This window comes from Pleurodeles waltl, chromosome 2_1, assembly GCF_031143425.1.
Source record: "Pleurodeles waltl isolate 20211129_DDA chromosome 2_1, aPleWal1.hap1.20221129, whole genome shotgun sequence".
NCBI lineage: Eukaryota > Metazoa > Chordata > Amphibia > Caudata > Salamandridae > Pleurodeles > Pleurodeles waltl.
This window is the reverse complement of record NC_090438.1, coordinates 806301948-806323977: the sequence shown is the minus strand read 5'-3', so window position 1 is coordinate 806323977 and position 22030 is coordinate 806301948. Positions and strand designations below refer to the sequence as shown.

At 41.3% G+C, this 22030-nt stretch overlaps 1 protein-coding gene across 4 annotated transcripts in view; it reads left to right on the top strand.

Moving 5' to 3' along the window:
• DROSHA (drosha ribonuclease III) overlaps positions 1-22030 on the top strand; it is a 608989-nt gene that overhangs the window by 311261 nt on the left and 275698 nt on the right. For all 4 annotated transcript variants that reach the window (XM_069218569.1, XM_069218578.1, XM_069218550.1 and 1 more), the window contains exon 13: positions 13572-13741. In XM_069218569.1, coding sequence (XP_069074670.1) covers positions 13572-13741 — 170 coding nt within the window. The remainder of the gene's footprint in view (positions 1-13571; positions 13742-22030) is intronic.

Here is a 22030-nt window from a genome sequence, read left to right as displayed (position 1 = left end):
CTCCAGAAATAGTGAAAAATTCCAGACCTCTAAGCAGCCTGCAACACACCCAAAACAGTGAATTCCCTCACTCCCTTCCACTCCACACCTCTCCTGTGGGGGAAAGACTACAGCAGTTCCACACACATTGGCAAAATATTACCACAGACAACTGGGTGCTATCAATTATCCACAATGGTCATTGCCTAGAATTGATAAACACTCCTCCAACTATTCCACCAAGGTTTCATAAACTAACCACAAAACACACAATTCTGTTACAAGAAGAGGTCCAATCTCTACTACTCAAACAAGCAATAGAGATAGTTCCACAGTCTCAGATAGGAACAGGAGTTTATTCACTATACTTTCTAATTCTCAGGCCAATATTAGACCTCAGGCCCCTCAATCTTTACATCCTATCAGCCTATTTTCACATGGTAACTTTACAGGATGTCATCCAACCGTTACAAAAACGAGATTTTATGACAGCCTTAGACCTCAAGAATGCGTATTTTCACATACCCATCCATCCTGCCCACAGAAAATACCTCAGGTTTGTCATTCAGGGAAAACACTACCAATTCAAAGTGTTACCCTTTGGAGTAACAACTGCGCCAAGGGTATTCACAAAGTGCTTGGCAGTAGTGGCAGCTTACCTAAGAAGACAACATATTCATGTTTTTCCATATCTTAATTAGACGATTGGCTAATAAAATCAAGCAGTAGTACACAATGCCAAAATCATACATGTTATGTAATACAAACCTTACACACACTAGGTCTCTCAATAAACTACCAAAAATCACACCTCCAACCAGCACAAATACAACCGTATTTAGGTGTGATACTAAATACTCAACAAGCTCTAACATATCCAAACACACAAAGGATACAAGCTTTCCAAAATCTAATTCCACAAATACAGCCAAATCAACATTACACTGTAAGATTTGTCATGAAAATGCTAGGAATGGTGGCATTGCAATTGTTCCACACGCAAGATTAAACATGCGGCCCTTACAACAGTGCCTTGCACAACAATGATCACAAGCACACAGTCAACTTCAGGATCTAGTGTTGATAGACCGCCAAACATATATGTCCCTTCAGTGGTGGAATTCTACCAATCTAATCAAAGGGCAGTCATTTCAAGACCCTGTGATGCATCAAAGATTGGTTGGGGAGCTCACCTAAACAATAACATTCAAGGACAATGGGATGTCAAACAGAAACAGCTACACATAAACGACTTGGAGTTATTAGCTGTCTTTCTAGCACTCAAAGCTTTTCAACCTCTTCTCACACAGAAGAATGTTCTTATCAAAACAGACAACATGACAACCATGTCTTATCTCAACAAACAGGGAGGAACAGATTCATCCCAACTGTCCCTTCTAGTCCCAAAAATGTGGAAATGGGAAATCCACAACAAAATTAATCTATTAGCACAAACACATCCCAGGGATAGACAATCAGTTGGCAGATATCCTCAGCAGAAATCACCAACAAATTCACAAATGGGAGATTTATCCTCAAGTACTTCAAAAGTACTTTCAAAAGTGGGGAACACCAAACATAGACCTTTTCGCAACAAGCAAAAACACAAAATGCCAAAACTTCGCATCCAGACACCCACATCCCCTAGCCAAGGGCAATGCTCTATGGATCAATTGGTCAGGGATATTTGCATGCGCTTTTCTCCCACTCCTTCTGATTCTAGTCAACAAGTTGCATCAAACTTCACTCAACATGATACTCAAAGCACCAACATTGGCACGTCAGCCTTGGTACACAACCTTACTAGATATATTGTTAGTACCACACTCCAAACTCCCAACCAGACCAGATCTGTTGACACAAAACAGAGGTCAAGTCAGACATCCAAATCCCAAAGCACTCAATCTAGCAGTTTGGCTCCTGATGTCATAGAGTTTGGATATTTACAACTCCCATCAGAATGTATGGAAGTTATTAAACAAGCAAGAAAACCCACTACTAGACAGTGCTATGCAAACAAATGGAAAAGATTTGTATATTACTGTCAATCTAAAAATATAGACCCTCTTACAGCATCAGTAGAAGATATTGTATGTTATTTACTTCATTTACAAAAATCAGATTTTGCTTTTTCTACTATAAAAAACATCTTACTGCAATTTCTACATATGTAATAAATATACAACATAGCTCTTTATTTAGAGTTCCTGTCAATAAAGCTTTCATGGAAGGTTTAAAACGCATCATTCCACCCGGAACACCACCAGTTCCATCTTAGAATCTAAATATAGTGCTTACAAGACTTATGGGTCCACCATTTGAACCAATGCACTTGTGTCAAATTCAATTTCTAACATGGAAAGTTGCCTTACTAGTGGCAATTACTTCTTTAAGAAGAGTACGTGAAATCCAAGCCTTTACTCTTGAGGAACCTTTCTTCAAATACACAAAGATAAGGTTGTACTAAGAACAAACACAAAGTTTCTACCAAAAGTTGTATCACCATTTCATATTAATCAAACAGTGGAACTGCCAGTCATCTTTCCACAGCCAGATTCAGTGGCAGAAAGAGCCCTACATACATTGGACATCAAAAGAACTTTAATGTACTATATAGACTGAACTAAACCATTTAGAACGACTGAACAACTATGTGTAGCTTTCCAACAACCACATACAGGCAATCCTATATCAAAACAAGGTTTAGCAAGATGGATTGTAAGGTGCATCCAAATATGCTATATCAAAGCAAAAAGATAGCTTTTAATTACTGTCAAAGTACATTCTACAAGAAAGAAAGGTGCAACAATGGCTTTTTTAGGTAATATACCAATGGCTGAAATATGTAAAGCAGCTACATGGTCAACACCACAATCATTCACTAAACACTACTGTGTAGACGTATTATCACAGCAACAAGCCACAGTAGGTCAAGCTGTTCTAAGAACATTATTTCAAACAACTTCAACTCCTACAGGCTAGCCACCGCTATTTTTTGAGAGGACAAACTGCTTTGTAGTCTATGCACAGCATGTGTATCTGCAGCTACACATGCCATCAAACGGAAAATGGCACTTACCCAGTGTACATCGGTTCGTGGCATGTTCTGCAGCAGATTCACATGCACCCTCCCTCCTCCCCGGAAGCCTGTAGTTGTTTAAGTTAACACATTTGTATATACATTTACATTTGTATGGACATCTCTTACTTTATACCTATATACTCTATCACTCCTTCCTTTACCCTCTGCGGGAAAACAATCTAACAATGTAGTTGATGCCCATGCGCAATGGAACCAAAGAGGAGGAGTCACTCGATCCCGTGACTCGAAAATACTTCTTCAAAGAAAAACAACTTGTAACACTCACAGCCCAGCACTAGATGTCGGAATCCATATGCACAGCATGTGAATCTGCAGCAAAACATGCCACGAACAGATGTACACTGGGTAAGTGACATTTTCCATATATGTATTTTCAATGGCATGTGTGGTAGTAGACACACATGCTTTGTATACTCCTACCATCTAGTGTTGGTTCGGAGTGGTGCAGGTTGTTTTTCTTTGAAGAAGTATTCCGAGTCACGTGATCGAGTGGCTCCTCCTCTCAGTGATATTGCACATGGGGATTGACTCCTTTGTTAAATTGTTTTCTCTCCACTGTCTGATTTGGACGTATGTTTTTCCTCTGTCTTTCAACTCGCTGTGGTTTGAAATCTCTCTCTCTCTATGGTATTCTCGCTTGCGCTTCTTCCATCTTACAGCCCACCTCGATTTGTTGGATCGGGCAACGCCCGCTCGCCCTTCAGGGTGCGTATTCCCAACTCGGGCCTACCTTCCATGCTGCACCAAGGGGCATGCAAACCTGTTAGATTGGACTCCATTCCGCTTCTGCCCTCGGTGCTACGCAAAATTCCCACACACCGACCAGCAGCTTGTGAGCAATATCTGCCTTTCGCCTGATCACCAAGAGGCCAACTGTGATTCCTGCACATCTTTGGACTGAAGAACGCATTGATTGGAAATGGCATACAAGACTATGGACGATACCCCAGACATCTTTGGGGAGGAGCACGCTCAAGAGGAGCCCTTGCAGGAGGAAGAGGCCCTCTCCTTTCAAGACTCTTCAGACTCCGACATCCGATCAGACATCAAGAGCCACAAGTTCATCTCAGTGCAATTTGAGTACATTGGCCCTTCCCGCCCACCATAAGACTGTTAAAAAGTCCCTTCTCGAGGTCGCTGGTCCTTCACTGCCACCAGGCCTTGGTCAGTACCAAAAGGCTACTTTGGCTGCCCCGCCCTCCGGCTTTGCATGAAAACCATCTGCCAAGGCCAAGACACCGCTTCAGCCTCTTTTTCATCTGACCAAGAGATCATCTCTGTCTTGATTCAAGCCTTGGCACTGAGCAAACACCTCTGGCCTAGACTTCAGTGACAATCAAATAACACTGACCGAAATCTTCAGTGCCGAAACAAACTGAGCAGAGATTGTTGGAACAGAGACACTCAGGCCAGTCTTCTGCTACTCCTTCTCTGGAGCCTATCCTAGAAACCGTGGATGCCCGTCAGCGCCACCTTCAAATTCAGAAGGCTAAGTGATGTATTATTGCTATGCCATCTTGTCCTGTACTTTTGAAAAGGAAGTTTTTCTTCCAGGAGGCTTTGGACATTCCTCCACTTCAGAAAAAGAAACCCAGGTACAAGGCCACTAGTCCACCACATAGGCGTTCTCTGCCACCTCTTCCTCTGCCTCCTCCTGCTCCCTCTTTGCCTCCACCTCCCTCCCCCTCCCCCTCCTCATTCGCCTAATTCACCTACACCAGAAGATGACACTCTTCAGGGTTACCCTTTGTTGGTTGCTAGGGATTTAGGTGGACCACAAACACGACCCAGACACCTGGGATGCCTATGATCCCGACCCTATCCCTTCTAACGACTCTGACCTCTACCCTGGAGTTGACAAAAAGTATAAATCTGCTCCAAGTGAACCTATATACATGAGGTTTCAGGTTCTGCCTGACTCTGTTGTAGCCACAACAGCTCAAAATTAGCTAGTAGCCAGGCCACTTAAGACTCTCCTCCCCCTGAGAAGGATAGTAAAAAAAACTGATGCTGCTGGCAAACTAGTTGCTGCACAGGCGGCAAATCATTGGCATATGGCCAATTCATAGGCATTGCTGGCCAGATACGATTGGGCTCACTGGGATGAAATGGAGGAACTCCTCCAGTTCTTACCAGATGGTCACCATAAAAGAGGACAGCAAATAGTCGCTATGGGGCAGGTACTCTCCAATAATTCTGTTTGCTGTGCCCTGGAGGCCATCGACACAGCTGCATGCGGCATTAACACCAGTGTCCTCCGACAAAGGCACGCTTGGCTTCGCTGCTCTGGATTTAAACCAGAGGTCCAGCAAGTGGTCCTCCTTATGCCCTTTAACGAGGAGCATCTTTTTAGGCCTCAATGGACACCACCCTTAAGAAGCTGAAAAAGGACACAGATACAGCAAAAGCTATAGGTGGCCTTCAGTTTCCCAAACAGAGAGGCACTTTTCGTCACCCCAGGATTAGAGGCTCTTAAAAACCATTCTATATACCACCCTAGGCAGCCTTAGTCTGCCTATTCCAGGGGCTTCTGAGAAGGCCACTAACAAAGTACAAGGGAAGAGCATCACCTCACGCCTCTCCTCCTCCAAAGGCAAGCAGTGACAACCTCCAGCTTCCCCCCACCCATCCAACACATCAGGGTAAGACTACAACTCTTTTACCCACACTGGGACAACATTACCACAGACCAATGGGTCCTCTCCATTATCTAACATGGTTATTGTCTGGAGCTTACCACCACTCCTCCTAATATTCCCCCTCACAATCACAGGCTATCTCAGGAACACCTAATCCTTCTCGAACAACAGGTCCTATCCCTTCTTCACAAAAGGGCCATGGAGGTGGTTCCACTACAACACCAAGGGACAGGAGTATACTCCCTATACTTTCCCAATGCCAAAAAGGATGGTTCTCTCAGGCCTTTTCTCTACCTCAGACCATTAAACAAAATAAATCAGAACATTCCACTTTTACAGCAAGGTGACTTTGACATCCCTAGATCTAAAGGACGCCTACTTTCATATGCCCATTCACCCTGCACATCGAAAACACCTGAGGTGCGCTATTGTAGGCAAACATTATTGGTTCCAGATACTTTCTTTCAGGATCACTACCGCTACTCGAGTCTTCATAAAGTGTTTATCAGACGTTGCCTCACAACTCAGAAGTTAAAACATTCATGCTTTTCCCTACCTTGACAACTGCCTCTTCAAAGCCAGCACCTTACAACAGTGCCAACAACACACTCAGTTGACAGTGGACCTCAGTTGACCTTCACACACTAGGTTTTACTCTGTACTTCTCCAAGTCCCATCTTCAGCCCCTTCAGGTACAGCCTTATCTAGGGGTCATCCTGAATGTGCAACTATGGTTAGCCTAACCCAACCTGGCTCGTGTCCATAGAAAAGACTCTACTCCCTCAATTTCAAGAGAATCATATTTACACAATCAGGATCATTATGTGACTTTTGGGAATGATGAAGTCTTGCATCACCATTGTTCCCAATGCCAGGCTTCACATGCGTCCTGTACAGCTGTGAGTGCCTTGTCAGTGGTCTCAGTCACAGGATCACCTGGAAGATCTAGTGTTGTTAGACCGCCACACTCACTGTTTTCTGCAGTGGTAGAACCCTACACACCTGTTATAGGGGCAGCATTTTCTATACACTATGCCTCAGGTCATACTGACCACAGAGACATCACTGACAGGTTGGGTCTCTCACCTTGAAGACCTCACAGTACAGGGCCTATGGGACCCCAGTCACCAATCCCTACACATTGGTTACCGCCAGCTTCAAGTAGTGTGTTTAGCCCTGAAACCATTTCTTCATCACCTATCTTACAAGGTTGTCTTAGTCTGCACAGAGAACATGACAGCCATGTACTGTTTCCACAAACAGGAGGGTTCATGGTTGTCTCAATTGTCACGACTCTCTCAAACAATATGGAAGTGGGCTCTCCACCACCACATAAACCTGGTTGCAGACCTGCTCAGCAGGTTGCAGCAACAATTCCACAAGTGGGAATTTCACCCACAAGTCCTTTAACCATACTTTGCAAGTGGGGAACTCCTCAGATAGAAACTTTCGCCATAGCAGAAAACTCAAAATACACAAGCTTCTCCTCCAGTTACCCTCACACTCTATCCAAGGGCAATGCTGTATGGATTTAACTGGTCAAGGATATTTGCTTATGCTTTTCCACCCCTCCGTCTCATTCTGTTTCTGGTTTGGAGGATCAGGCAACGTCTCATCATGATCCTTGTAGCTCCCACTTGGGTGTGTCAACCGTGGTTTACCACACTTCCGGAGCTCTCAGTAGTCCACTACGTGAAGATTCCCAACAGAACAGACCTTCTCACTCAAAATCAAGGACAAATCAGACATCCAGACCCTAAGTCAATCAACCTTGCGATATGGCTCCTGACGTCCGAGAGTTTAGTTACTTAGGCTTGCCTGCAGATGTATTGCTGTTCTCAGAGAGGCCCGTAGACCCACAACTAGAGCTTGTGATGCTGCAAAATGGAAATGTTTTGTTTACTACTCTCCACCTAAACATATCGACCCCATGATAGCTACTGTTCAAGAGATTGTTTGTTACTTGCTCCATTAACAAAAAGCAAATCTAGCCTACACTTCAATTTGCCTACATTCTGCAGCTATGGCTGTATATCTAAAGAACAGACAACTTATTTCTTTGTTCAAAGTCGCAGTCATCAAGGCTTTCATGGAAGGCCTTAAAAGGGTCCTTCCACCTAGGTTTCCCCAACACCATCATGGAACCTTAATTTTGTGCTCAATAGGCTCATGGGACCTCCTTTTGAGCCACTTCATTCATGTCCTCTTCTATATCTTTCTCGGAAGGTAGGTTTCTTAATTGCCATTACATCACTTAGGAGTGTCCATGAGCTCCATGTGCCAACTTTCAAAGGACCTTTCTTCCACATTGATAGGGATAAGGTAGTCCTTCGTAATAACCCTTAATTCCTCCCTACAGTGGTTTTACAGTTTCATATAAATCAGTCCATTGAACTACCCATCTTCTTTTTGCAACCTGACTGTTGCAGAAAGAGCTCCCCGCACTCTAGATGTTAAAAGAGCACTCATGTTTTACATTGCTAGAACCAAAGACTTTAGAGAAACTAAGCAACTCTATGTAGCTTTTTCATCTCCTTACAAAGGCAGCCCAATATCCAAATGTGGCATAGCTAGATGGATAGTTAAATACATTCAAACTTGTTATGCTAAAGCTAAAATGCCATTACCTGTTACCTCTAGAGCACATTCCACTAGGAAAAAAGGTGCTACTATGACTTTTCTTGTAAATATCCTTACAGCTGACATCTCCAAGGCAGCTACATGGTCAATACTGCATACATTCACGAAACACTACTCTGTGGATGTCATAGCATGACAACTAGCCAATGTAGGTCAGGCTGTGCTACATACATTTTTTCAGTCAACTGCAACTCCTACAGGCTAGCCATCACTTTGATGGAGGTACTGCTTTACAGTCTATGCAGAGCATGTGTATCTACAGCCACACATTTCCTTGAATGGATTAAGTTACTTACCCTGTGAGCATCTTTTCATGGCATGTAGTGCTGTCGATTCACATACACTTTCTCTCCTGCCCGGACGCCCGTGGCTGTTGCAGTTACTATACCCTTGCTATCTAGTGACAGTTATCACTAGGTAGTTATAGCTGGGACTGAGCTTCTATAGAAAAAAGCATTTTTTGATTTGCTGATAACTTTGATGCAGTTTGATAAATTTTTCCGAAATGTTCCAAATATAAGACGCTCACTTCAGCATCTCTCTGGACGTTTCGGGGTGATCCGTCAAGCGGGAGCTGAAAATAGGGGCGGAAGGTTCCTAGGTTCCCTAAAATACTTTTTCCCCCATGTATTTGTCCAAAAGGGATTTTGAACAGGAATAGCGCCTGAACCACTGGACGGAATTACACCAAATTTGGTATAAAGGTAACCCTTGGTCCAAAAAGCAACCTTTTTGTTATTTGGTGTAAATCTGTTCAGTAGATTTTAAGAAATTAAAGAAAAAACACATTTGTATATATAAGGACGCAAATGCTTTGCAAACCCTCCCAATCACGTGCTGAGATCTGATTGTCTTCCAGCACTTCAACAAGGAAGTGTTGGCAGCTATTTTGGGACTGGGCTTCAGCCGAGTCCCAGAAAAAACAGTTAAAAAAAGAAAAAGAAAAGGGGCCATGATAGGGTCACCCTGACCCCTTAGCTCTGATGCTGGGAATCCTAGAGCTAAAAAGCTTTTGCTTTTTTTTTTTAATTTTTTTTTTTAGATTTTCGTCTGGAGATGCCACTGATCCACCCAAAAAAAAAAAGGCACCTGCGCTTGTTTAAATAAAGCTCCTAGGTGGGTCATGTCCCTCGGCATTGAAATTTTGAATGCAGCGCCCCCGCTTCCCTTGGAACCGCCATCTCCCCAGGGCAGAATTAATAATGAAATGTGGGGAGCCTCCTGCCCCACCCCCTACAGCCCCTTTGACCGCCATCTCCCTGGGGCCAACCAGTGTTAAATGCGGGGGTCACTTTGGTGACCACCTCTGCACCAGGGCAGAATTTGTGATGGAATGCTGGGGGGCCTGCCGCCTCCCTACCTGCAGATCCAGGGTATGCCTTCTCCCTGGGGCAGAATTTGTAATGGAATGCAGCGGGGCCGCCCGCCACCCAACCCCCCCCCCCCCACCCCCCACCGCAACCTCTCCCACCCCGCAGCCCTGGGGATGCCCATCTGCCTGGTGCAGAATTAGTAATGAAATGTGGGTGGATTGCCCGGTGTATGGCCCCTCGAATCCCCTCAGACCGCCATCTCCCCGGGGCCAAACAGTATTAAATGCAGGGGGAGGGGTGTAACCCCCCACACCCCCCCCAAAACCCTGAGGACCGCCACCTCCCCAAGGCCAAACAGTATTAAATGCCGGGATCCAAGTGCCTCCCTCCGCAGCTCCGGGGACCCCACCTATCCAGGGCATAATCATTAATGAAATTCGAGGGTGAGCCCAGCCCCCTCGGAGCAGCGGCGGCCCGCCACCTCCATGGGGCAGAATTTGTAATGGAATGCAGGGAGCCGCCCCAGTGACTGCTACCTCCTCTGAATGTATAAGTTGGAGGTAAGAGGTTAGTAGGGTTTACTCTAGAAGTGAGTTTTCAGCTACCTTCAGAAGAGCATGTGTTATTATAAGTCATGCTGGGTACTTCCAGACATTCCAAACATCTTAATTGTTGAACAAGTGGGATCATTGTATTGATTACTTATCAAGAAAGTAAGTTGTGACCTTGGAATTCTTCAAAAAAAAAATGAAAACCAAATGGCTGAAGTTTTCTAAAATGCTTCAGATGATAATTTGCTGTTGAGATTGCCGAGTTTCTTTAGCAAGCAAGCATCAAAGAAAACTTTCAAGGTTTTAAACTCATCATTTCTTTTTAATCATGAATCCTACCCCATGCTGGAGCACAGGTATGAATGTGTTTCTAGCTTTTCATGATTTTTAAGAACCAATAAGGATAAATCTAGTTTTAACTTTAAGAGTTCACAGCCATAATTCCTCAAAGCGTTTTTGTTTTTTATGTCCCCAAACAATTTTAAGTTGTGTTTAAAGCATTGGTTGGCTGGAACACTACTTTCATCTTAATATCTAACCCCCTATTTTCTTCCAAACCACACAACCACGTGAGAGAAGTGCTGGAAGGAACAATAATTTGAGTGCTTTTTTCATATAACGGAAGTACACTGAACCACTCCTGCAACCTATCGATTCTTTCAGACTGTCATGCTACAGCTACACTGATGATAGCCAGATAATCCTAAATTTGGAAAAACCAAATGGTTTCTGCTCTCAAAATGAGAAGACTGTCTGGTAGCAACCAACCAATGGGTGATGAGTGTAACCTCAAACTCAACACCTCAAAAACAGAAATCCTACTGGGGGAATGGAAAAACTACATCATTCTAACAAAGTCACCTTTAGAGCTAGAAATACCCCCAACAGTTTCCTAAAAGGCATGGAACTTCAATTGAATTAAAAAAAATCTCCAACCTTCCTATTATTTTTTTTTTTATTGATTTGTTTTTATATTTGTTTACAAATTAAATAAAATGTCAGCATTTGTGTATGTGTTTGATGAATGCTTGTTTCTGTATCTTTTGTGTATTGTTTTGCATTTCAAATCATCAATAGTGTTCATGCCAGGGTCTCTGGCTTCCGCTAATGACTTGGTCGAGGGTCCCCTGATTCCAGTAATGATTCATTGGGGATCCCTGGGTTCCAATAGTGATAAAGTGGGGGTCCACAGAAATAAAAAGGTTGGGAACCACTGATCTGGATAGGCGAAATGACTATACCATCCAGTATAATTATCCACTGTGAGACTGCTAACGGAATTCAAAGTGCAGCAGCAAAACTACTACTTCTTCACATTAAGATTTCCAACTGTATCTCTGCGACTCTGAAGGTTGTGCACTGGCTGCCTGTTGCCAGAAAACATGCATTCAAAGTACCTGGCCCTAAGCACAAGGAGATAACTGAAGGGGACCAATCTTTTTATTGGTGAAACTCGAGAAATTTTCCATGAAAGGATGCTACCCTCCACATTGCCTCCAGAACGAGGAACGTAAAAGACAAAAACTGTTAGTAGCCCATTCTTCTGAGTTTGTAATGCACTTGAAGGAAAGGTGTGGACTATTCCTAAATCACCTGCATTTTTGAAGAGTGGTGAAGACATGATTATTCCCCACTTAAACCTTGGAGCATCAAACAGAGTAATTATTTCTATGTTAAAAGGAAAATAGGGACTTAGTGTACCACAAAGAAACTACAAGGAACACATACTCCTGACCATGACCTACAAAGCTTCAGTGTCATCAGAATAATTATGGAATATAAAATTTGGGTTTGGCTGTAGTTTGTTCTTTAAAGGTAAGAGACAGGATCCCTGTGGCACTTCCACAGATTACTTTGTTTATGGGATAGACTTTAGTTTCTTTGCATACTCTTGCTTTACGATTCTTCAGATATGAAAACACTACTTTTTGGCACCCTTCTGCCCCCCACACTGCCAGTAGCATTCAACAAAGTGGTATCTTGTATTTCCACACCTAGATAATTGCCATTCAAATCCTCTTTTTCGGACCAGACCATAAGCCATCAGCAAATCGCCTCGCGTTACTTCGCATCAAGGAGAGTCTCTTCAAATCATGGAAAGACCCTTGGCATCCTATATGATTCATTGATGTCAGGGGGAGACATTGATGTCCTACAGGTCCCTCAAAGACATAGAGAGGCCTTCAAAATTGTGGTTGTAGCTACCCCAGAATTCTAGATACCCCAAAATTGTATCTCATCCAAAATGTACACTTTCACTGGATCGAAGACCGTGTTTTAGCCTTAATTTCATGAGGCAATGTGTCCTTGTGTTGAGGCACGTCCTAGTGCATCAAAAATACAATTTATTACGTAAATCGGCCCACTTAATAACTGAGTTCAGGATCAATAAAATGTTAAAGGGTATTTTTGCAAAATTCGAAATTTGAGTGGTATGCTATGAGGTCTCTCAGTGAATGGGCGATACTAGAACTGCAAAATCAGAAATTATTCTGGGTCCCAAGTGGGCATCAAAATAGGGAGTATGACTTACAGAATCTGTCATGGAAGAGGAAAGTTTTCTGTCTCACTCTAAAAATCATGGGTTTTTACACATTATTTTTGTATATGGAACTACAGAAACTGAAGAATCTCTGTGGTATGAGCAAATGTACCATTTCATTAGCAAATAAGAGCACATGACAAACATTATATTGCCTCATCACTTAAACACTATCTCGATATACGAATAATTATTTAGCAGCCTTTGTGCTAATGTTGTCCGCAGATGCTTTAACAATAATGTGTTATATGAATAAATAGGGCACAGTCAAGCAGTGGCAGGCCCGTGGAGTTAAAGTTGAAGGTTGTGCCAGAGCTGGGGAAAATTCAAAGATCGCGGCCTAAACAATGAAAGTAGGAATAAAGCAGTACATCCTAAATGTGTGCTGCCGAATTTGCGAGGAGAGACATGGGCAGGTGGAAAGCACAAGTAACAGGGTGACTTGCATTTTAGAAAACATGGTGTTTATATCTAAATGGAGGCCTAGTTAATAAATAAAAGGGAAAACTGTAGTTCTACACATTCAGAATGTGTTTCATAAGCAATAGTACTATATCAGTGTATAGATGTATAACTGAGAAAAAATGCATTCTGCTCATTGCTTATGATGAAGAAACGTATAAATTCATAAAAATCGTTCACAATATCATGAAAGGTGTATCAACATAAAATAAACATCAATATAAGGTAGACCTCAACATCTGTATATGGTGGTTCTGTGTGTGTAGCCTTGGGTGTTTCTGTGCAACATTTTCATTATCATTTCTGTTTAAAAAATATACCTTTCTGTTTCTTGTTTCTAAGATGGTGGTAAAGAAGTGTTGTCCATGCACCAGGTTTTACTTTACTTGTTAAACAGTACTAAAGCTCTCGTTCCTGAGGAAGAACTAGCTGTCATGCTCCAGTGGAATCAGCTTGATTGGCAAAAGTATGCTGAGGAGTGTAAAGGAATGATTGTTATTAATCCGGGCATGGTATGTATGTCAGTATACTCAAATGATTTCATAAAGCACAATTGTTCTTTGGCATGCTCCATTTGCCAGTCACAATCCATATGTCAACATGGAATAATGAATTTTCCTTTTCTGCTGGTTTTAATTGTAAAATCTATTGTACTTATCTTGTTTATGGAGCAAAAAGCAAAGGTCAGTTTTTTTAAATAAATGTTTTTTAACGTTTATTGCATGGTTGTATGCTGCCCTCTTCACTTGCATACTACTAACAAACCGTGGTGGGAATAATGTGGTAGACAGCTATTGTACATTCAGTACATTTTATTTCAAGAAGTGCATATGTGCAGCAGCTTCTTTTTGGTGTCTTTTCCTCACTATTCCTGTGTTCTTTGAGGAGTTTTCATTTGATGTGTCCCCCCCATATTACTCATAGGGTTCATTTGAGGTTGCAGATTATTATTAACAGTGATGGAATGCTATCCATTGCATCTGGGTAAGAGAAATTTGAGTGCAGTTGCGGAATCCACTTCGCATCCCACTCAGTACTGATTTGAGGTTTTCCTTCCCTTTTTTTAAGCCTTTGAATCATTTGTTTTGGAGATAAAAGCCTTTACACACTCCTTCTGGAACCCCTATTGAGCAAGTGTCCAGTCACAAGGCTTCCTGTTCTACTTTGCAGTATCACCTCCTTAATAAGCACGTTGCAGCAGTGTGGCGGGGTGCTCGTTCAAATCCCCACTGAACAGCTTCAGCGCTCTGAGGTTGATAGATTACTCCAGTAATCCCAGTGACAAATGCCTTCATTGGAAGGTTGAGTCTAACTCTCTAAATGGGTCTCCTTATATATGTAGAGGTGGTGCGCTGGGTCTGGGGTGACTGCCCCTCAGTGTCCAGAAGAATATACCCATCTCACAAGTATGCAGAAACATCAACATTCTATGAGAGAGGAAAGTTCTTATAATTTCCACTACAGTACCCCATTCCATGCCATTCTTTTGATGGCATTTTTGTCATCTTTATAGCATAAAATTAAGGACTTAATAAGTGAAAAAAGAGTGCAAAAGACCAGTACGATTTTGCAGTGACATTGTGGCACAGGGTGTGTTGGAAATGGCCATTTGCCCAGGGTTATCCCCAAACATGTTGCCTCTGAACTCCTGTTTTGACTGTATGCTGAAGTTTTTGCTGGTTTTAGGACTCTTGGCACTTTACCACTGCTGACCAGTGCTAAAGTGAAAGTGCTCCCTGTCTAAATTGTTTTGGTGATTGGTGTATCCAGGATTGCCATATTTGCTTTAGTGCAAGTCCATTGTAAATGCACTAGGTGTGCACAGTGCCTGTAAATCAAATGCTACTAGTGGCCCTGCAGCACTGATTGTGCCACCTATCTGAGCCGCCCTGTAAACATTTCTCAGACCTGCCACTTTAGTGTCTGTGTGGGCAGTTTTAAACTGCTAGTTCAACCTGGCAAGTGTCCCCACTTGTCCGGCCCAAACCTTCCCTGTTTTACATGTAAGCTACCCTAAGGTAGGCCCAAGGCAGCCCAATGGGCAGGGTGCAGTGTATTTAAAAGATAGGACATGTACTGGTGTGCTTTACATGTCCTGATACTGAAATACTTTTAAATTTGTTTTTCATTGTTGCAAGATCTATCTCTTCCCCTAGGTTAACATGAGTATTGATTGATTTGAAACATCTTTTAAGTGTAATTTCCCATTGAGAGCAGATAGAGATGTGGAGTCTGGGGTCTCTGAACTTACAATTGAAAAATACATATTTTGATGAAGTTGGTTTTTAAATTGTAAGTTTGAAAATGCCACTTTTAGAAAGTGGGCGTGTTATTGCTCAGCCATTCTGTACCTCTGTCATGCTGTGAAATACACGTCTGGGTCAGGTTGACAGTTGGGCTGTTTGTGAATTCATCCCAGACAGTTGCACAAAGGGAGGCGAGGTTTGCCCTGCATATTTTGATAGGTCTTCCTGGGCTAGAGTGGTGGGAGGAGCTGACACTTATATGTGTATAGGGCTGTGCCTGTCCTCACACAAAGCAGTCTCCAACTCCCTGGAGTGAGTCTGGGGCCAGGGCAAGGAAAGGCACAGTCTTGTGCACTACCGATACTTTCTTTTGAAGTTTGCCTACTTCAAAGGCAGAAATGAATAGAAGTATTGGGCCTCGGAGACCATAACGTTAGAACACTTCTGGGCTCAGGGTAGTCTGCCAGGAAGAAGAGCTGGATACTGTAGGAGGGACTGCCACTCTGACTGTTGCTTTGTTGTGCTGGCCTGCTGTTTCTGTCCTGGGAGTGAAAGTATTGGACTTTGCTTTATACATCTTGCTTCCAAGGTTCTCCAGTGGCTTGAACTGAGATTGCCTCCTGTTAAGAAGTCTCAGGGACATCAAAGGCTTTATCTACCAGTGCCTGGGCTCTTCTGCTGGGAGTCTTAACTTTCCAAATGGTGCCAAATACAGTCCCTAAGCCATTGAAAGTGGAAACTGATGCACCAAGGAAGAAAATCGATGCACTGTGGCAGAAAATAGATGCAATACCTGAAGAAATCGACACAGTGCGTTTCTTGCGGTAGAATCGAATAAGTGCCTGTCTTGCAGTGGAAGAATCGGTGCAGTGCCCATAGGAACGACGCAGCACCTGTTCCGCCTCGGCACCATCATCACAGTGGGTCTAGATTTTCCACACATCTTATCTGGGTGTCACTTTCTCATCGACCCTGTACCGCAGTAAGGAACCGAGGCTGCTTGATTGTAAACCAAAGCATCGCCTTTCCTGTGAGGAGAGAATCAACACATCACCTGCCCTGCCAGTAAGAAGCCAAAGCGTCACCACCTATGTGCAGTAAGGAACATTCGCATTGCTTCGCTTTTCCAATGCTTCAGCTCCTTTGCGTCTTGCATCGTCTTTGTTTTTGACGCATCACAGGGACTGTGTGTTAAAAGTATATAACCATTGATTCCTATGGATTAAGACTCTCATAAACCTTTACAAAGTGATATCTTTACTTGTGTATGTTGGAGTTTTGCTATTTTGGTCTTGTCTTACTCAAATATTGGCTATTTTTCAACACTGGTGTGGAGTACTTTTGTGGTGTTTTCGCTGAGTTAATGTGTGTGTTTGTACAAATACTTTACACATTGCCTCTGAGATAAGCTTGACTGCTTGAGACAACCTACCAAGGGGATTAGCAGGGGTTATCTTAGCTGTGTAACTCCCTTTCCCTACTTTGACAGGGTACAAACCACTGCCAACTAGAGACCCCATTTCCGACTTTTACGTTTACTGAACCTCTGCCAGAGGCTGAATTCAGCCTACTCACCAAAATGCCATCCTTGAATCTAAGATCTTCCTCTGAGGAAAGAGTGAGCCATAACAATATTTCTAGGTTCCCCCCTAATCCTTCAACATAAAGTTCTTATAGGAACCACCCACCTGAGCTTCCTCACTGGATTACCTGCACTGTATTTTTAGACATCCCCTCTCAACTTTTTGACATTTTAATTCAGATGTATAGCTATGTGGTGTTTTGATATTGAACTCTTGTAATTGTTTTACTCCCTTTCTTGCCACTTCTGTTGTCACTACAGAGGATTCAAAAGAATCTCCCATATCAATTGAGAGGTTTATATTTCCTGGCCCAGCAAAATCAGGATTTAATACAAGAAAGGAAATAAGAGATACCATCATGAATTCCATACTGTCTGAATCCTTCTAGATGTCTTATTCATGTAAAAGGCTATGTTAGTCCTGAACTTGATTTCACCTTTACAGTCTGCTAGCTAGCATAGGCATGTTTTCTAGGTTAACTCCTTTAAAGGTATACATGCAGTTTAACCGGAGAGAGCAGTATGCTATGGCTCAGTCAGTTACGGCATGGACTCAACCACACTTCACAGTGTTGAGGGAAATTGTTTGTACTGATAGGCTATATTCTTGTGCTGCCTCATCTACCTATAACATGTCTAGGCAAAGGTACATGGCAAGCAAATATGGAATGACTATCAAAGCAAAGGCATGCAAGCACTACTAGAAAAGGTTAGCAGAAGCAACCCTGTCCTTCTCAGGCAGTGCACATTTTATCACTCCATATGCTTAGATCATTTCCTTTTATTCAGTTTAGAGGCCCATAGTGGTTTACAAGAGCAGTAAACCACAAAACTGATATGCAGCAGAAATGAATCAATTTAATGGCTGATTCACCAGAGTGAAAAGCACCCAAACTGCAGCCGATGAGATGAATGTGATTTTGCTTACAGAGGGCCTAGATTTCTTTTGCACATCGAGTACCCAGTGATTTTCTACATAGCTAATTTCTTCCTAGAAGTCTGTGTTTTGCCTTGCTTTTATTATTTTACATTTTCTGTTTATCTATCCAAACCCATTTCTCATATCCAGCTCATATCTCCCTAGATGTCTGTTTTGCCTTCATTTTTTTTTTTTTTTTTTTCTGGGAACATATCCAACCCCTCTAGCTGTTTCCTTTGATGCACTGTTGTTGTGGGGCATTTTGTCTGCGAGTGATACATGCTACATCATGAGTAAATCTCCTGAGAAGGCACTGTCCACCCTCTAGTTTTGAAGAAAATATCTTCCAATGGCCCGCTAAAGAGCGTATTTGCTTCTGTCTGAAGCACAAGTCTCCAAACTGAAAAATCTCCCGTACGTTTTGTGCTAAAACCTTGAAAGGTTAGGAGAGCCAAGTTCCACTTTTTCAGGAATAATTTTTCTAATGGATTTTAAGTCTTCTAATACCCTTGCATGTGCGCCAGACTGGATCCGAAAATATTTTTTCAATCATTCTGGTGTCAGGTGGTGCTGCTCCAAGTAAGCAACAGTGACATGTCAACCACTGTATACAGTGTCACATGAGCCAGTGATAGCGCAGAGAAACCCTAGCTATGTTTTAGTCACAAGAGACTAGATAGTGGATTTCATACACTAGGTCAATGAACTGAATCTGAATTAAAGAAAAAGTCATCCGAAATACGTCATAAACATCACATATAACATATGACTATCAATTCAACTTAAACAACCACACCAGTTCATTCAGAAGTTAATGATTTATTTCCCAATATTAGCAACGCTAAAATCACGAAAATAATTCTCAAACACAAATGGTACACGTAGAGAAACAATAAAGGCTGATTGGAACGGCGGATATATCTAAGTTTAATCAATGCAAAAAGATACATTATCTCAATGGTTATTACACAAAACCATAGCAACAGAATCTGAGTAAGAGAAATTGAATACATCTGATAACAATAAGACAAAAAAAGTATCAATGATTATTCATGAGATTAATACCTCACTGATCAGCATTAACATGTTGGACTCCATGTGATAGTTTTAGTAACACAAATTTGGAAAACATCTAACTACAGCGTTGTCAAAAATAAGCAGCAGTAAATAAACATTTGCAGTTGGTACCTGAAAGCAAAAGACAAATAACAATTCACAGCTCATACATTTACCCAATCACTACGGTAATCAGCAACATCGTCGTCTTCGTCAGGGAGACAGCATCATCAGGCACCAACATCAGGACAGGAACAGGTAGCATCAGGAATAAGAACGGGGTGATGGTTTAGAATTTGGACTATAAGATACCCTAAACCATCTAAGCATATGTTCAGTATTGAACAGATATAAACTGATAAAGTACCAAAATGTTAATAGACTATCCGGCAAAACATGAATTGTCAAAGTGACAGATCATAAATAAGTCTCTGGAGCTTACAATACTAGACCGAGAACATCAGAGTAGGAATGCTTAAATGATGAATGCCTCAAAAACAACTGTGACTGAACATTAAATCAAACTTAAATGAAAATGATTGGTCATAACTTTCTCACCTCATGTTTTATCCAATCAGGACATTAACAGATATCAAAATTATATAAAATGTTTACTCTAAGTTCTTCTATTTGCTGTTATTCCATTGACGAAATCTAAACTAATACAATTGTATCTTGCGCATCCTCTTCTCAAGTTTAATCTGTGGACCCTTTGTTTTCATACCACCGGAATACGAAGTCGCAGGAAAACGATTACAGAATATGTTATCACACCATTTCTTTTTCCCTTGAGGAAAGACACACAAGTTAGAAACATAACTACAAACAATTAAGTCAGTCAGACTGCGGAACACACTAGAAACGTTTTATACAGGGACCTTGCATCTGCTCCTACTTCAGTCCAGCAGAGGCCACTAAATACACGTTTAATTCTGCCATTTATGTCAGTTAAGAAACACACTCTTTTGTAAAGACAAAATAATTTCAGCAGCTTAAGTTAGTATGGAAAACAAAATATAGGCCTTACATATGACAGTGGCCATTTAGTTGATCACAATTCTAATTAAATTAATTCACACATTAATCTGTAAGTATAATTACGCAAAGACTAAACATTTATCAAGAAAATTTCAGCTCTCAAAATCCCTCCTCTGATGACTGTCATCACACAAAAACCCCAAATAAATGTATTTAATTTCATAATTCAAAATCCTGATTCTTTCACCTTTTTATAAAACAAATCCTCCATTTGAACATCTACCCTCCTCTGATTCTTTTGAAATCTTTTTGTTTTAATCATTTTAAATATTTTATATATTCCTCAAATTCCAAATAGACAAAACACAATTATCATAATCCATTTGACTAATATTAATATAATACCTTCTCCCAAGTTGCCAAGCCAATTTCCCACTGAAGCAATTTCCTTGCCAGCTTTTTTCCCCAAATAGGAGTTTCAGTTAATTCTTTTAGTTCTGTTTTATCTTTTGTTAAATTGTTAATCAAACCTCTAACTTACTATTGTCCAGTATGTTTGAACAGCAGTGACGCGGACCAAGTAATTTGCAAACTCTGCCCTCTTTTGCTAAAAGAATGTCTAACGCAAGGCAGTTCTGAAGAGCCATAGCTCTTATAGCAGCCATTTAAGTATCTAAGAGGAGAATAGCTCCTGAATAATCCATTAAAATGTTATCTTCAACTGTAGACAACTTTTGTATTTTTATTGCATTCAGAACAACTCCCACTGAAGGAATTATTGCTCCGAATAGGCCTCCCACAATGCTTGAAACTGAATCTCGCTTGTTTCTCGTTTGTATTTCAGCAAATTTAGGAAACTTATTTAAGTCTTCCAGTTGGTACATTTTTGGAAATACTATTCCCGAATAACATGTTCCATACCATCCTCTAGGAAGACTTTAGTAAGCATTCTTCCCACAAATATAATATAATCCAGGCACTGGAGGATCCTGACTATTTAACATGAAATTCAATTTACTCTGCAACAAAAGCACATCGCATTCTCTTGTACCCACATAAATTCTATCAATATAACTTTGCAGCCTATGTATATAGAGCTTTCCCACATGTTGCGCATCTAATGCTAACTTCCTTTGTTTAGTGATGTCAGTGTAAGCATGATCAATCAAGGTCTATGGTAAACTACTCCCTTATCTATCTTAGCTTTAATTGCTCTTCTCCTGTCTTCTGTGTTATCTAGGAACTTCTTTTCTACAGGTGTAAGTAAACAGGTAGGATTATTGTGATGTGCGAACGCAGTTTCAAAGGTCAAGTTCAAAGAAATCTCTCACTAAAACTATATCATTATCCTTTGCTGTTCTACTTAAATATCTAATTATGGGTACAAAAGAAAATACATCATAGTTGGAAAAGAAATATTGAATATATTCCTGATTATAGAATTGTGTTAGTAAAAGACTACAACTTATAGCATAAGTAAGTGGTAAACTATGATAAGCAATTCCCTCCTCAACCGAGGCTGGAATCTGCATACAGACATAACAATCTATCACATGCATTATATCAACATACTCAGTAAACATTTCTTCTCGTGTAAGTATTTCTCATTTACTTTAAACCTATGTATTGCTGAACGAGTAGTAGTTGACTCTAAAGGACTAACCGTTTTGAGTGTTTCTATAGTATGGTTAACTCCATTCATCTCAATGACAATCACACTCACAATCAATAACAAACATACTAATGCACAAGCAATTGCCAAACCAATACCTATACATTTACGACGACTATTCTTAGTGTGTTGATTACTAAAGTTTCCCATGGTCTGGAAAGAATCAAAAAGTAGAAGTAAACACAAATTATGACTATGCAGCAAAAGTAAAAACAAAAGACAATCATTTCAAAAATCTTCAACTTTCGATCTTCAAGTCCTCCTAATGTTTTTTTTTTTTTTCCAAAAGTTCATTCACAGTAATAGGATTCTTTGTCAAAATTCAGTAAAAGTTTGTCAAATCAGTTT